At 44.3% G+C, this 16,035-nt stretch overlaps 1 protein-coding gene across 1 annotated transcript; it reads left to right on the top strand.

Annotated features, from left to right (window-relative positions):
- The first annotated feature begins 2,783 nt into the window (after window positions 1-2,783).
- On the top strand, window positions 2,784-15,678 carry LOC135705012 (uncharacterized). The gene is made up of 2 exons (XM_065226562.1): window positions 2,784-3,289; window positions 15,627-15,678. The coding sequence occupies exons 1-2, from the start codon at window positions 2,784-2,786 to the stop codon at window positions 15,676-15,678; spliced, it is 558 nt and encodes a 185-aa protein (XP_065082634.1).
- Window positions 15,679-16,035: the final 357 nt, after the last annotated feature.

The following is a 16,035-nucleotide window of genomic DNA, read 5'->3' as shown; positions in this document are numbered from 1 at the left end:
CCAGACGAAATTCTTACCAAAAGGAAGGTTTTGTCTGCCATAGCGACGCTCTTTGACCCTCTTGGACTTTTGGGGGCAACTATAACACTGGGAAAAATCATCATGCAGCATTTATGGAGTTTGCGAAATGAACGAGGGGAACGATTGGATTGGGATGCGCCATTACCAAACACGGTGGGGGAGGAGTGGTGAAACTTTCATGAGTAACTGGTATGCTTAAACGAGCTTCGAGTACCTCGCTGCGTTATCGTATCAAAGGCAAAATCAGTTGAGATACATTGTTTCTCAGACGCCTCGGAGAAGGCGTACGGTACCTGTTTGTACATTCGAAGTGTGGGAGAGCAAGGCAAGTTGTCGGTTCAACTATTCACGGCCAAATCTAAGGCGGCTCCCTTGAAGGCACAATCGTTACCACGGCTGGAGCTGTGTGGTGCTTTACTAGCAGCACAGCTATTCGAAAAAGCATCGGAAGCAATCAAGGGTCCATTTCACACATTCTTCTGGACAGATTCAACATGCGTACTGCGATGGATCAGTGCGACTCCGAAGCATGGACCACATTTGTGGCGAATCGAGTCGCAAAAATACAACGAATCACGGAAAATCATACATGGCGACACGTACCAGGTATCAGCAACCCAGCGGATCTAATATCGCGAGGGGTTCAACCAACAATAATCCAGGAATGCAGTTTGTGGTGGGAGGGCACTAACTGGCTTAAGGACGAGCAGACGGGATGGCCACATCAACAAGATGTTCATCTGGAGGATGTTCCTGAAAAACGGTGTAGCACTGTAGTCAACATAGGCACGGTAGAACCACCGTTCAGCGTTTCGTTCATCTCTAAATTCTCTTCGTACACCAAGATGATCCAGAGTACAGCGTATTGGCTACGATTAATGGCACTATTACGTCACACCAGATCGGAAGGCCATGGGTTCTTAACCAGCACGGAACTGAAGCAAGCAGAGATGGTGATTGTACGATGTGTACAGCAAGAAACATTCTCCAAGGAAAGTGCAGCGCTGTCGAAAACTAGCTCCGTACAAAATGGATCCGTTTTACGCTGGCTTAAACCTGTAATGGCAAAGGAAGAAGTTTTACGGGTGGAAGATTGGGTCAGTCAAAAGAAACGTATGAAACTAAACACCCGATGACTCTACCAGCAAAATACTTGTTGTCTGAAATGATCATGAAGCATTGTCACGAAAAATTATTACATGCAGGACCACAGTTACTTCTCAGCAAAGCCTCCTTAATAAAGCTAAATAATAATAATAATACTTCTCAGCACGGTTCGATTACGATTTTGGCCACTAGGAGGAAGGCGTACTGCAAAGAAGGTGGTTCACAAATGTCAACGCTGCTTCAGAGCAAAGCCTTCTTTTCTTCAGCAGCAAATGGGTGAACTACCAACAGCGAGAGTGACGGTCGCCAGACCGTTTTCCAAAACCGGCCTTGACTATTTTGGACCGGTCTATATCCGTGATGGTCAACGACGAGCTGCAATAAAAGCATACGTTGCTGTTTTCGTGTGTATGTGCACTAAAGCAGTTTATATGGAACTGGTCACGGATATGAGTACTGATCGTTTTCTGCAAGCATTGACACGGTTCATAGTACGACGAGGAAGATGCACCGACATATACTCTGACAATGGGACCAATTTTGTCGGAGCCAAAAATCAAATGAAGGAACTATTTCAGCTGCTGAAGGATAATGGACATCAGGAAGCAGTTACGAAGGAGTGCACTAATCAAGAAATACACTGGCACTTTAACCCTCCAGCTGCCCCGCACTTTGGCGGGCTGTGGGAAGCCGCAGTTTGCTCAGTAAAATGTCATCTTCTGGGAGGAAATCCTGCGTCATACGAAGATTTCACAACTCTTCTAACACAAATCGAAGCTTGCCTAAATTCAAGGACATTGACTCCTTTATCTGATGAACCTACAGATCTCGAACCTCTGACACCGGCTCATTTTTAACTGGTGGATCTCTACAGGCGCTGCCAGAACCAGATTATAGCAGCGCTAAATTGAATAAGCTGAACCGATGGCAGATGGCGATGCAGGAGGAGTTGAACTCTCACGCTGTAAATGGCACATGGCAACTGGTGAAGCTACCTGATGGCAAGAAACCGATCGGGAGCAAGTGGATATATAAAGTCAAGCGGGATGCCAACGGAAATATTGTGAAACACAAAGCGCGTCTGGTCGCGCAAGGTTATGCACAACAATATGGTGAGGACTACAATGAGATTTTTGCTCCTGTCACCACGCAAACAACGTTGCGCACATTCTAGGCGGTGGCGTCACGGCAGAACTTCACCCTACGTCATTTGGATGTGAAGACCGCCTACCTGTACGGTGAACCACCGGGATTGCTGGAAAAGAAGACTTCGTCTTTAAGCTGAATCGCAGTATCTATGGACTCAAGCAATCAGCAAGATGCTGGAATCATCGGTTACATGCCGTGCTGTTGCGCTTGGGGTTCAAGCAGAGCGGTTCGGGTCAATGTCTGTACGTAAAAACGGCTAAGGGAGCCAAAGTCTACTCAATTATTTACGTAGATGATATCCTCATCGGAAGCAGCGACGTGGGTGGTTGAGATCGATCGTGTGAGCGATGCACGAAATCGATATCACTGACTTGGGAAAACCGAGCTTGTTCCTGGGAATGGAGATTTAGCGCCGCAACGGGCGGTACAGCGTTTCGTTGGCGGGATACATAGATAAGATTGTTTCTCGTTTTGGACTTCAAGATGTAAAAGCCTCGAAGAGTCCAATGGACACGGGATTCTCATCGACCATCGATTCAAGTGCACCGTTCCCAGATAACACCGAGTACCGAAGTCTCATCGGTGTACTGCTGTATATAGCCGTCTGTGCACGACCCGATGTGGCTGTAAGCGCTTCCATCCTCGGAAGAAAGGTTTGTGCACCAACCGTTGCGGACTGGACAGCTGCCAAGAGAGTGCTTCGTTTCCTGAAGGCGACCAAACACGTGCGATTGGAGTTCAACAACAATACCGAAGGCCTCGTTGGATATTCTAATGCCGACTGGGTCGGCGACATTAGCACCCGTCGGTCTACTTCGGGATACGTGTTCTTGTACGCGGGTGGAGCAGTGTCATGGGCGATCAGACTGCAGCATTGTGTGACGCTCTCCTCCATGGAGTCGGAATACGTTGCTCTTGGAGAGGCCAGTCAGGAAGCTGTATGGTTAAGAAAGCTATTGAAAGATCTTGGAGAGACTGTGGATGGCCCAACCATCATCATGGAGGACAACCAGTCAGTTTGTGCAATCAGAACGAACATGGCATCGCTACAAGCATGTGGACACGAAAGAGAGGTACATCAAGGAAGCTCAGCTACTGCCCTACAGAGTTAATGGTGCCTGATATCCTTACCAAGCCACTGGGTACGATGAAATTCAAGAAGCTTTCAGGTCTACTGGGTCTAACCGAGTCTCTGAAGGATCATCATTGAAGCAGCAATAGTTGAGGAGAAGTGTCGGGTAAGTTTTTGAAAACACAGTTAGATCCAAAAACACACAAAATCAGTAATTTCAGGAATGGTAAAGATGGTTCCATTATTGTTGAGTGTGCAACAGGAGCTAATCTAAATGATGTAAAAAATGGTATTGAAAGCAATCTGGATGAAAAATATAGTGCTGTTGTTCCCACTTCGGTGTCAAGATTGAAAATAGTGGGCATGAGCGATCAGTATTCCTCCGATGTCTTCATTGAGTACTTAAAAAGTCAAAATGAAGACATCGCTATTAATGATGTAAAAGTAGCGAAAATGTTTGAAAATCCTTCTTCTTCTTCTTCTTTGAATTTCAAGCTTATTGCATATCACATATTAGCTTATTGCGTGCTCTCAACTTAGTGTTCTAGATGCACTTCCACAGTTATGAATTGAGAGCTTTCGATGCCTGTACCATTTTTGCATTGATATGATTGTGTGGCAAGTCCAATCATACTTCTATGCCCAGGGAAGTCGAGAATTTTCCAACCCGAAAATTCCTAGACCGAACCGGGAATCGAACCCTGCCACCTCCAGCATGGTCTTGCTTTGTAGCTGCGCCTTCACCGACTGAGCTAAGGGAGGCCCCGTTTGAAAATCCACGCTTCACTTATAACAAGTTTAGTGTTGTAATTGAAATCGATGTTCATACGTATAAATGTTTGTTATGTGCGAAACAAGTAAATGTAGGGTTTGATCGGTGCTCGATAGTTCCCGCGATTAATGTGTTGAGATGCTTCAAATGTGGAGAATTTGGGCACAAGAGCATGGATTGCAAAAATTGTGATAGATGCTCTAGGTGCAGCCAACAACTCAACACGTCGGAATGTACGTCAACTGTATTGAAATGTATTAATTGTTTGAAAATCAATAAAGAACGTAAAATGAAGTAGGACGTCAACCATGCCGCATTTAGCTTGGAATGTTTGCTCTATAAAAGACTTTTTTTATCAGAAGTTCTTAAGAGCCAAGCCTAGCTGGTCACCCGCCATACTTCGCCATACTAAAACAAATAAAAAGAAAAACCATTCCACAACCGGAAACTTCACGAACTGGAAGTGCAACTGAAAAATAAAGCTATTTATCCGCTCACAATTGATGCAGCTGTTGGTTTTTCCACCAACCTCACCCTTCCCCCGTTTGCCTTCCCATGGATCGATTGAAAAAGGAAAAATGCTATTGGTCTGCCAATTGCCAGGGACTACTTTTATTACAACTTTTACTGTTTACCAAAACAACCAGAAACATTGTGCCTGTCCGGAACACAAAGTGCAACAATCTCAATCCCGTATTCACGGCAGTGATGACTATCCACATATGGCATAACGACGCGACGGAAGCGATCGTTTTGAACTGTTGCTACTTGGCTGCCCTCACGAATGGGTTTGAAACAAATGAGGGAAAAGTTTTTGCGTGGAATCAGATTGCATGCAGGGCTGTTTTTATTTTTTTCCCCGGTGCGGAATGGGCTTCCGGAGGATGTAATGAGTACACGACGCTCTCAATTTGTATGGGGCAATTTCGGTACAGTATATAATGATGCGATTTGTTTCAGTATTGCGCCAAACAAGCTCTGGCTTTGTGAAAGCACAAAAAGCTGAGATGGAAATGTGACCAACAAAAAAGAAAGGCTTGTCTCATTCTACAAATTAAACAAACCCTTCCAGAACAGTAACAATTGAAGAGTTTGTCCCAAAATGTGGTTACCCGGGAAGCTCTCCAGAATAAAATCATATAATACAAAATTTCATTTGACATCCGAGAAAATTTACCACCCTCAAAAACCTGCCATTATCGCAAATCTGCTGAAATCCTGAATGGATAGCTTCTTAACCGACAACACCAGCTGCCTGTTAGGTACGGTTCGTGCTGCACACACACAAACACACACCTCCGAACAAAAGGAGCATCATGACTGCGGTTGTTCGGTGCACATGCTTCGGCTTGGCTGTGCTCGAATGAATTTTCGGATCCCTTTTCCAAAAGTCCCGGAAAAGATATTATACAGTTTTGAGGTTTTCCTGCATGCGCCCGGTCCCCGCATTCTGCAGCATCCCGGATCTTGATCATGATGCAAACTGCCAGGGCTTTTACTGACAATATTTTGACACCCTCCCTGGAAACGGAACATGACATTGGCGCTTTGAGTGAATATGTAATAAATGTGTACACTATCTATTCATATATATGTCCGCCCATGTGTCCAAAGTGTACATGCCAAGGATGGAAGTTTACGCTTCGGATCTCTTTGGTTCGGAAACTTGGTCCAGTAAATAGTTCAATTCTGATCTTTGCGGTTTAGTTGGAGTCGAGTGGCCGAGAAATGGGGTCGAAATAATATGTTATACCTATATCCATAGTGAATGCCGTGTGTTCTATGGATTATTTTTTTTTTTTATATATTAATTTATTTGTACAGGCTCAATCGAATAAACTTTACAGAGCCGAGTTATCATTTGCATTATACATGAATAATGTCTTAAATCTAGAGTTAAAGGAATTGAACCGATTACTCGCGGTCGTCTCGAGGTTAGTGGAGATTTACAATTTTTTGGATGGGGAAAGGGAGAAGGAGGTTTGAAATATGATTTATTATACACATATTTAATTAATCCTAAAACATGAACTTATTTCTATTCATCTTGAAAACAAACATTAAAAAAAAAACTACACGCACAATACACAAACTAAACACAAGGTTAATCAAATTTACAATCTAAGGTTAGTATTCTTAAAGTAAACATATATGAGTTTCATAAACTCCAGATCACGTCTAGCCAAAATATCCCGAACTGGAACATTAGGTTGTCTACCTCGAGCCCGAAGGGAATCGCACAGCTCAGATCTGACTCCACGATGCTCAGCACAAGACCAAAGGATGTGATCGGCGTCTTGGTAACCTTTTCCACATTCACAGAGATTGCTGTCTCCCAGCCCAACACGAAACAAGTGAGCGTTTAACGAATAGTGATTGGACATGAGGCGAGACATCAGACGAATGAAGTCTCGACCCACATCCAACCCCTTGAACCAAGGACTCTTCGACACCTTAGGGATGATCGAGAATAGCCATCGTCCCAAACTTCCTTCACTCCATTTATTTTGCCAGCTGGCGAGCGACTGTTGACGATAAATGAAGAAAAATTCATTGTAGGCGATTTGTCGATCGTAAATATCGCCTTGCATAGCGCCCACCTTAGCAAGTGAGTCCGCCTTCTCATTGCCCGGAATCGAGCAATGAGATGGGACCCATGCAAAGGTGATGACAAAAGATCTTAAAGATAAAGCACTCAGAAGCTCTCGTATTTTCATGAGAAAATACGAGGAGTGCTTTACCGGCCTCATGGATCGAATAGCCTCGACAGAACTGAGACTATCCGTAAAAATAAAATAGTGATCTGGTGCAAGTGAGGCGATCGTTTCTAGCGTATAGTGTATTGCCGCCAGTTCAGCAACATATACGGAACAAGGAGCTTGAAGCATTCGAGAGGCGCTATGAAATTCGTTAAAAATACCAAAACCAGCGGACGACTCTATTAGTGATCCATCTGTGAAGAACGATCTTGCGGAATCAACTTGGCCAAACTTTGCAGCGTAAATTGACGGAACAATCATGGAACGATGATGTTCTGGGATTCCACGAATCTCCCGCGTCATAGATAAATCAAAACTAACTGAATTGCCGAAGTCGGAGAAGCATACACGATGGGGATTATGCTGTGAAGGGCTGACATCCTGAGTTATGTACACGTAATACAATGACATACAACGAGTTTGAGGGTTTAGCTCAAGAAGCTTCTCAAAGTTTTCGATTACCAGTGGGTTCATAACTTCACAACGGGTGAGGAGCCTGAGGGACAATTCCGAAAACCGATCCGATAGTGGAAACATGCCCGCCAACACTTCGAGACTCATCGTATGAGTCGAGTGCATGCATCCTAACGCGATACGAAGACAACGATACTGGATACGTTCCAGTTTGATGATGTGAGTTTTAGCCGCCGACTGGAAGCAAAAACTACCGTACTCTAAAACCGATAAAATCGTTGTCCGGTACAACGTTAGAAGATCTTGCGGATGAGCTCCCCACCACGTTCCGGTAATTGTTCGGAGAAAATTGATCCTTTGTTGGCATTTTCGTCTCAGATACTCAATTTGGGATCTTCAGGTGCATTTGGAATCGAACCAGACCCCAAGATATTTGAAAGACATGGAATGAGTGATCGGCTTACCCAAAAGTTGAAGCTTCGGTTGTGCTGGGCTATGCTTCCTAGAAAAAACGACCAACTCAGTTTTCTCCGTGGAGAATTCGATACCTAGCTGGATAGCCCAAGTAGACAAATTGTCTAAGGTATCCTGTAAGGGTCCTTGCAGGTTGACCCCTGTGGGCCCTGTCATAGACACTACGCCGTCATCTGCAAGTTGTCTCAACGTGCAGTTGTCACTTAGACAATTGTCAATTTCTCTGACGTAGAAATTATACAAAAGGGGGCTTAAACATGACCCCTGGGGGAGACCCATGTAACTAAATCGAGAAGCTGTAGAGTTTCCATGAGAAAAGCTCATATGTTTCTCTGACAGCAAATTGTACAAAAAGTTATTAATTAATGGGGAAAGGCCACAAGCGTGGAGTTTGTCTGAAAGGACTTCAACCGATACTGAATCAAAAGCCCCCTTAAAGGGTGATACGGTCAAAATTTGGTCAAGGGAAAACGCGTGTAAATCGGTGAAATCGTTGATTTAAAAAATCAAATTAAATTTCTTTTTCAAGTTCAATTAGTATAAAATTCTGGAAAAATATTCAGTTAGGCTTCCGCTTTTCCAAATCCGAATTGCCGGGCCTTACGCTTGACCCCTGCCATCAGATTTTGTACAGCCACCTTGTCCACCTTCTTCGCCGCAGAAAGCCAGTTTGCCTTGAACTGCTGCTCGCCCTTAGCAGTTTTTTTGGTCTTCTTTAGGTTCCGCTTGACAATAGCCCAGTATTTCTCAATTGGGCGGAGCTCTGGCGTGTTGGGAGGGTTCTTGTCCTTGGGAACCACCTGCACGTTGTTGGCGGTGTACCACTCCATGGCCTTTTTACCGTAATGGCAAGATGCCAAATCCGGCCAAAACAGTACGGAACAACCGTGTTTCTTCAGGAAAGGCAGCAGACGTTTATTCAAACACTCTTTCACGTAAATTTCTTGGTTGACAGTCCCGGAAGCTATGAAAATGCTGCTTTTCAAGCCACAGGTACAGATGGCTTGCCAAACCAGATATTTCTTTGCGAACTTTGACAGTTTCATGTGCTTGAAAACATCTGCTACCTTTCCCCTTCCTTTTGCCGTATAAAACTCCTGTCCCGGAAGCTGCTTGTAGTCGGCTTTGACGTAGGTTTCGTCGTCCATTACCACGCAGTCAAACTTCGTCAGCATCGTCGTGTACAGCCTCCGGGATCGCGCTTTGGCCGTCGTATTTTGTTTATCATCGCGATTTGGAGTCACTACCTTCTTGTAAGTCGATAGTCCGGCTCGTTTTTTGGCTCGATGCACGGTTGTAGACGATACACCCAGCTTATTTGCGGCATCTCGGAGAGAGAGGTTAGGGTTTCGCTTGAAACTACCGGCAAATCTCTTTGTCGTCTCAGCGGCTTCCGGTTTTCGATTTCCCTCCGATCCAGACTTCCTGGCTGTCGACAAACGTTCCCCAAACACTTTAATTACATTTGTAACGGATGATTTGGCAACTTTTAGCGATTTTGCCAACTTTGCGTGCGAGTAGCTCGGATTTTCGCGATGCGCGAGCAAAATTTTGATACGCTGCTCTTCTTGCTTGGACGGCATTTTGACAACTGAAGAGTGAATTCCAAAATCAAAATAGGAGCAACATTCTACACACACACACCTTCAAAATGAGGGGTGTTCAGGTTTTTTAAATGCAAAATTGAAAGAAATACGTCAAGTTGATGTTGACCAAATTTTGACCGTATCACCCTTTAATATCCAAGAAGACAGAAGCCATTTGCTCTTTTTTAGCAAAAGCCAACTGGATTTCTGTGGAAAGCAACGCGAGACAGTCGTTCGTTCCCTTACCCCTACGGAAACCAAATTGAGTATCTGAGAGTAGGTGGTTCGTCTCAACCCATTTGTCGAGGCGAAAAAGGATCATTTTCTCCAACAATTTTCGAATGCACGATAACATCGCGATGGGACGATACGAGTTATGATCTGACGCGGGTTTTCCAGGCTTTTTAATGGCTATAACTCTCACTCGCCTCCAATCATCTGGAACAATATTGAACTCCAGGAACTGACAAAACAAGTTCAACATGCGCCTCTTAGCGACGTCTGGGAGGTTCTTCAACAAGTCGAACTTGATCCTATCAGACCCCGGAGCCGAATTGCGACACAAAAGGAGCGCGAGTGAGAGCTCCAGCATTGTAAAAGGCTGGTTGATCTCGTTTACTGAATTCGTCGTTTCGCGAGGAATCATCTGTGCCGGCACGGAATCAGGACATACTTTTCGCGCGAACTTGAGAATCCACCGATCCGAGTACTCCTCGCTCTCGTTGTTTGAAGACCGGTTACGCATCCTTCGCGCCGTGTTCCAAAGCGTATTCATCGACGTTTCGCGCGATAAACCGTCCACGAATTGTCGCCAGTATCCGCGTTTCTTGGCTTTGATTAGGCTCTTGAGTTCGTGTTCAAGAGTCGAGTACGCTTCGAAATACTCGGGTGTTCCGCGTTTCCGGAAAAGCTTAAACGCGTCGGACTTTTTACGATAAACCTCAGTGCATTGCTGGTCCCACCAAGGGGTAGGAGGTTTCCTACGAAAATACGTTCCTGGAACCGGCCGAGTTTGAGCTCGAAGCGCGCTGTCCAAGATCAGATTGGAGAGGAAGTTATATTCCTCCAACGGTGGAAGCTCTTCTACCAACGACACGGCTTCATCTATCGCGGTCTTGAACGTTGTCCAATCGATATTACGGGTGAGGTCGTACGCGACGTTAACGGATTCCGACGAATTGAACCCACTGGCAATCGAAATGCCGATCGGCAAGTGATCACTACCGTGGGGATCCTGGATCACATTCCACGTGCAATCCAACGATAATGAATTAGAGCAAAGTGTGAGGTCTAATCTACTTCCATTTGAGGATGGACCAGCCAGACGTGTTACTTCTCCATTGTTAAGAATTGTCATATTGAAGTTATCACAGAGGTCATATATCAAAGTAGAACGGTTGTCATCATACAGTTCCCCCCAGCCTGTACCGTGGGAATTAAAATCTCCCATAATCAACCGTGGAGTAGGAAGAACTGAACAGATATCTGAAAGTTGTTTTTGACTAATCGAAATTCGGGGAGGAATATACACAGAAGCAATACAAAGGCTCTTGCCTTTAACAAAAGCCTGACATGCGACAACTTCAATACCTGGAAATTGTGGAAGATTCACTCTATAGAAGGAATGGCACTTTTTGATCCCCAAAAGTACTCCTCCTCCACGCGAATCCTCACGATCCAGTCTAATAATGTTAAAATCATGAAAAGGAAGATCGATATCTGAAGAGAGCCAAGTTTCACACAGAGCAAATGCATCACAATCATTATTGTGAACCAAAAACTTAAACGATTCTATCTTAGGAATAAGACTTCGACAATTCCACTGTAGAACAGTGATCAAATCCCCGACCTCGTTTGGAAAATTATCCATCGAAGGAGATGATTGCTGCAAGGAGGGGCCACTTTAATGTCAACTGCTTCAAGAGGGTTTTCACAGTAGGAAGCATTGCCAGAACAATGCTTTTCAGAGGATCAGAAATATCGAGGTAATTGTGGATACTGTCCACAATGTTATCAAATGAGAACAACCCAGATGAAGAAGGGGCTTGTGTTCTGAAAATTGGGGCATCGGGGGTTTTGGATGTCCCCGGGAGAGGTGGAAAATCCTGGGTATAATCAGTTCTGCGGAATCCAGGAGGAGTAGAAGTCTCCTTTTTTCCACCACTCCTTGATTTGGGCAAGCTGATTTGGGGTTCTTGATCTGCAACTTTCCGCGAACGGATGCGTTTTCGTTTCCGTGCTGAAAAACAGAAAGAAGTTCCCTCCTCAGCCAAGTCAGAGTCAGTCTCGTCATCTGACAAAAGAGAAAAGGGATTTTTGTCGTTGGTCGATGGCGTGGCTGTCTTAAGCATTTCTGCAAAAGACCGCCTGGAACGTTCTTTAAGAGAGCGCTCTAGTTTTTCCCCGCGTTGTTTGTACACCGGACACGACGAGAGACCATGAGGAGGAGATCCTTTGCAGTACACGCATTTTGGTGCCGTGACTGTGCAGGCGCCATCCTCGTGCTTCTCCCCGCATTTGGAACAGCGTTCCTTGCTGCCACAGTGAGAGGCCGTATGTCCCAACTGTTTGCAGTTTTGGCAGATCATGACCCGAGGAACAAACAAGCGCACAGGTAGCCGAAGTTTTCCCAACTCGATGTACTGAGGAAGGGCTGAACCAGAAAAGGTCACGCGAAACGAGTCTGTGGGGGTAAAACTCTTTTTACCCTCGCTGACAGATACTGAGCCCAGTTTTTGGACATCCAGTATCTTCACCGGGGGGAGCAAGGAGTTCTTGAAACGGCCAACCGCCTGCTTCTCCAAGATCTCGGGGGTCAGACTCGCTTCGGTGACCACACCTTCGATCTCCACATCACGAGCTGGTATGTAAACCCTGTACTCAATCGTAAAGAGCTGGGAGGCAGCAATCTCGTTAGCCTGCTTCAGGTTAGAAACGACAACACGAAGTTTATTATGCCTAACCTTCGTGATTTCGGTCACGGCTGAGTATCGCTTCGTCAGATCAGTGGAAATTTGCATCAAGTTCAAAGGTTTGTTTTTGGGCTGAAAGTAGACAACCCATGGCCCAGTCGAGTCATCTGGATAGGCTCGCGATCGGGGGCTTTTCTGAGACAAACCATGAATGACACGACGTTTTCGTCTTTTCTTGCCATCGAGTGGCAAACTGGTGTCATCTTCCGACAAAATGTCCATATCGTCTTCTGACGAGACGTCCATTTTGCCGTACTAGTGGGAGCGGTAAACGCTCTACCACTGAAACGATGCTTAAAACCACACAGACACAATAAACAGAAAAAAAAACTACAAACACAGAAACACAAAATTAAATTGAACTGATGGGCGAGAGAAAGAAACAGGAAAAAAAAAACTTATCTGCTATACTACTACCACCGAGTGATTACACAGCAGCAGCGGAGCGACGCACAGCGTGGGTGACCTTCGATGCGTGTGTGCGGGCGATCTTTGTAGTGGTGTGTAGTTGTATGAGGCTCAGCACTCAGCTGGACACACGATGATGGATGACCGGAGGCAGATGCTGACACTCGATGATGATGTTCTGTGTGCAGGTATGCGTGATCACGCACCGATGGCAAAATGGTTGGCGAATTGGCAATCGCAAAAACAATTTTCCTTCCGATGATGCCGAAAACACACTTTCTTCTCAGAAAAAAACTCACTTTCAGATAATTGTTTAGCCGGGTACTATGCCAGTAATCACTAAGCGAGAAAAAACTGATAATTTAAACCAACCGAATACCGAGAAAACTTCCGAAATACCGGAGCGCGAAACAAGTCGACTGTACTTCTTGCTAGGTCGCAGTGGGATGTTCTATGGATTTTATATTTTTGTTTTCTATAGAAGAACATGCCATTCGTTATGAAATCACGTTGCTCTGGTTAACATCGACCGCAGGAGGTCAGATGTGAAGATTATCTTTTTGTGAAATCTGATCTGAAACGGTGGTCAGAACTTAGCTTAAAGTATACTATGAAGTATCATTCGAATGACAATCAACAAAGACTTGATACCATCATATGTCATCATCAGGATTGTGTCGAAAATATCGAAGGACTTTATTGACCCACACTGCCTGAAAGCTCTCTATTGCTCACTTGTGCGACCAATCCTGGAAAATGCCTCCTTGGTCTGGTTTCCTCATCAGTTGACTTGGAGCTTGAGGATCGAAAGTGTTCAGCGCAAGTATATCAGGATAGCATTACGTAATCTACCATGGCGTGATCCGCAAAATCTCCCGCCGTATTCTGATCGCTGCAATCTGCTGAGCTTGGATACTCTGGAATGCCGACGGAAAAATCAGCAAGCAGTTTTTGTTGCCAAGCTATTTAATGGTGAGGTCGACTGCTCGAGGCTTCTCTCGCTGTTGGATATCCGAGTACCACCGAGAACATTACGAAGTGGTACCCTTCTCCAACCGCGGTACCATCGAACGGCGTTCGGTTACAACGAACCACTAACAACTAGGGGAATTTACGTATTCTCGGCAACCTAAGCAGCGACCATCTTTCTATAGCCTTTTTCTCTAAGGAACGCACATATATGCAGTATTGGTTTGTTTACAATCTTTTGCTGCCAGCTGCTCTAACAATTTCAGTCGAAAGAATTGTCAAAAACTGTTTTGAAACGCTTTTACAAAGCTCCAATCTTCTCTAGTGAGGCAACCAGTTTTTCTTCGGCAACCGTTTCATTTGAACTGCGTGTAAATCTGCTGTTCTATTATCGGCAACTCGAAATCAGCTACAATTTGTAGTGCGGGTGTTGCATTTCAAGAAAACCTTGCTAGATTGCTTTTTCTAAGTGGTAAAAATATAGTCAAATTGAAGTTGAAAGCATAAAGAATCGTTTGCATGCATTCAGTGAAGTGTTTTCGTAAGAAAATCCAGTGAAAATAGTGTTTCAATTTGTGTTGCCGAAAATAGTCTATCATGCCGAAGCCGTCATTTCCCCTATGATGCGTACGTTTACGGCTGTCGAAGAATTATTCGAATTTGGGGAATCTTCATCTCGCTTTTTGGCACGGATTAGAAACACTTGAATTGTTTTAGCTTTAAGGTTGTTTCATGTAGACAATAGTCCGATGAATAAAATTAAATAATATGTTAAAATTGTACTTCGCCGCATGTTAACGCGTTTCTGCTGCACAATCTTGCCTTAAAAAAAAAACATAGAACTTGTATAAAACAGCCTCATTTCATAAAGCTAAACTGTCTTTATAAAATCTACCGAGCCGAAGGACTTGAAACACAATTATTAGGTTCGCAACTAAATTCGGGCTATTTTTTTTATGGAAATGCATTTTTATAAATGGCTGCAAATGAATCATTCAAAATATTGCCCATCGCTAGCTACAACTTTTCTTATCTTTCTGGCAGAACTCGAATACCGTGACGGTAGAAGTGTTCGTCTTTTGAAGATATCCACGAATCAAGCCATTTTGCCATTCTGTAGCATGCTTAATAAGTATTGCGAATAGCGTCATTTTATTTGTTGGATCGTATCGTTGGAAGAAGATTCTTAAATCCCCGTGGATTTCGCGTAAGTGTATCTGCTTATGGGTCCACGCCTCCGTTTTGGCCCTTCATACAGCGATATTGTGAACTCAGATCGGTAGCTCAAATTGATCTTGCTATTAAGGGGAGCTGCATACAAGACAAGATCTTCGAAGGGATGATGGCTACATTACATATCTTAATAGGTTTGGCAACGTATTGCAGAATCACTTTTTCGTGCCTCTGCTCAATCGCATCAATTGAGTTCGATACCATTCGCCAGTGATGGTTTCAGGCGGTTTCAACAGCTCATAATAGATAACACTGACCTGGTCCCACCAAATACACAACATAACTTTCGCAGCGGTAATTTTCGGCCCAGCCGACGACTTGGAAGCATTACCGATGACTGGCACACATTTATATGGGATATTTATTGGCGTAGGATTACGTCTTTCGACAACATATTGGGGTGCAATTTCAAAAAACCAAAATCGAACGCATTACGAAAAGATGTCAGGTTTGACCACATATAACTCTGTCAATAGCAAAGGGATTTTAATTCTAAACAAACCAAACGATTTGAAATTTATCTACCAATCTGATGAACACTATATTATTTATCAATAGGTCACTATTGAAAAATACACAAATGTCCAACTGTTGCAATAGTGATCAAAATTATCACCGAAAATCGAAGTCGATCCTGTCTCACTGAACGGTGCTCATTCAATCACCGTGTGTGGTGGGGTCCGGTTGTAGGTGTCCGCAGCAGCAGCATCAGCAGCATCAGCAGCATCAGCAGCAGCAGTAGCATCAGCAGCAGCAGCAGCAGAGCTTTCAGCGTGTGGCGTTAACATTGTTCTCCAGGTCACAACGAAAGGCAGCCTGCTAGCAGCGAGCCCACATGAGTATCCATAGAAGGAGGAAGAAGCCGCACCGCTATGGATCGAAATCAGTTTCTTCGTGAGTTTCTGTGGGTCATCTATGCCAAACGCGTCACCCTTGCTTCAAACAACAAATCGAGGATATATTTCCACAGTATTGTTCTTAACTAGCTTCCAAGCTTCCAACAAACTTTTCAGGTCCACAAATGGCTAATAAAAGAGTAAACTAAAGAGTGATAGCTTGAATCCAAGACATAAAGTCTGGAACGCGCAAAAATTGGTCA

This window comes from Ochlerotatus camptorhynchus, unplaced genomic scaffold (genome assembly GCF_037179485.1).
Source record: "Ochlerotatus camptorhynchus isolate MF236.1 unplaced genomic scaffold, CSIRO-AGI_Acam_v1.1 ptg000256l, whole genome shotgun sequence".
Classification (NCBI taxonomy): Eukaryota; Metazoa; Arthropoda; class Insecta; order Diptera; family Culicidae; genus Ochlerotatus; species Ochlerotatus camptorhynchus.
The sequence above is the reverse complement of the archived record's forward strand: the minus strand, read 5'-3'. Positions and strand labels throughout refer to the sequence as shown.

What these genes read in the sequence shown, in the direction of transcription:
- LOC135705012 (XM_065226562.1), top strand. Translation starts at nt 2,784, where the DNA reads ATGGACACGGGATTCTCATCGACCATCGATTCAAGTGCACCGTTCCCA. An exon ending in ATCATCATGGAGGACAACCA is followed by an intron (nt 3,290 to 15,626) that starts GTCAGTTTGTGC and finishes GTCCGGTTGTAG; the next exon opens with GTGTCCGCAGCAGCAGCATC.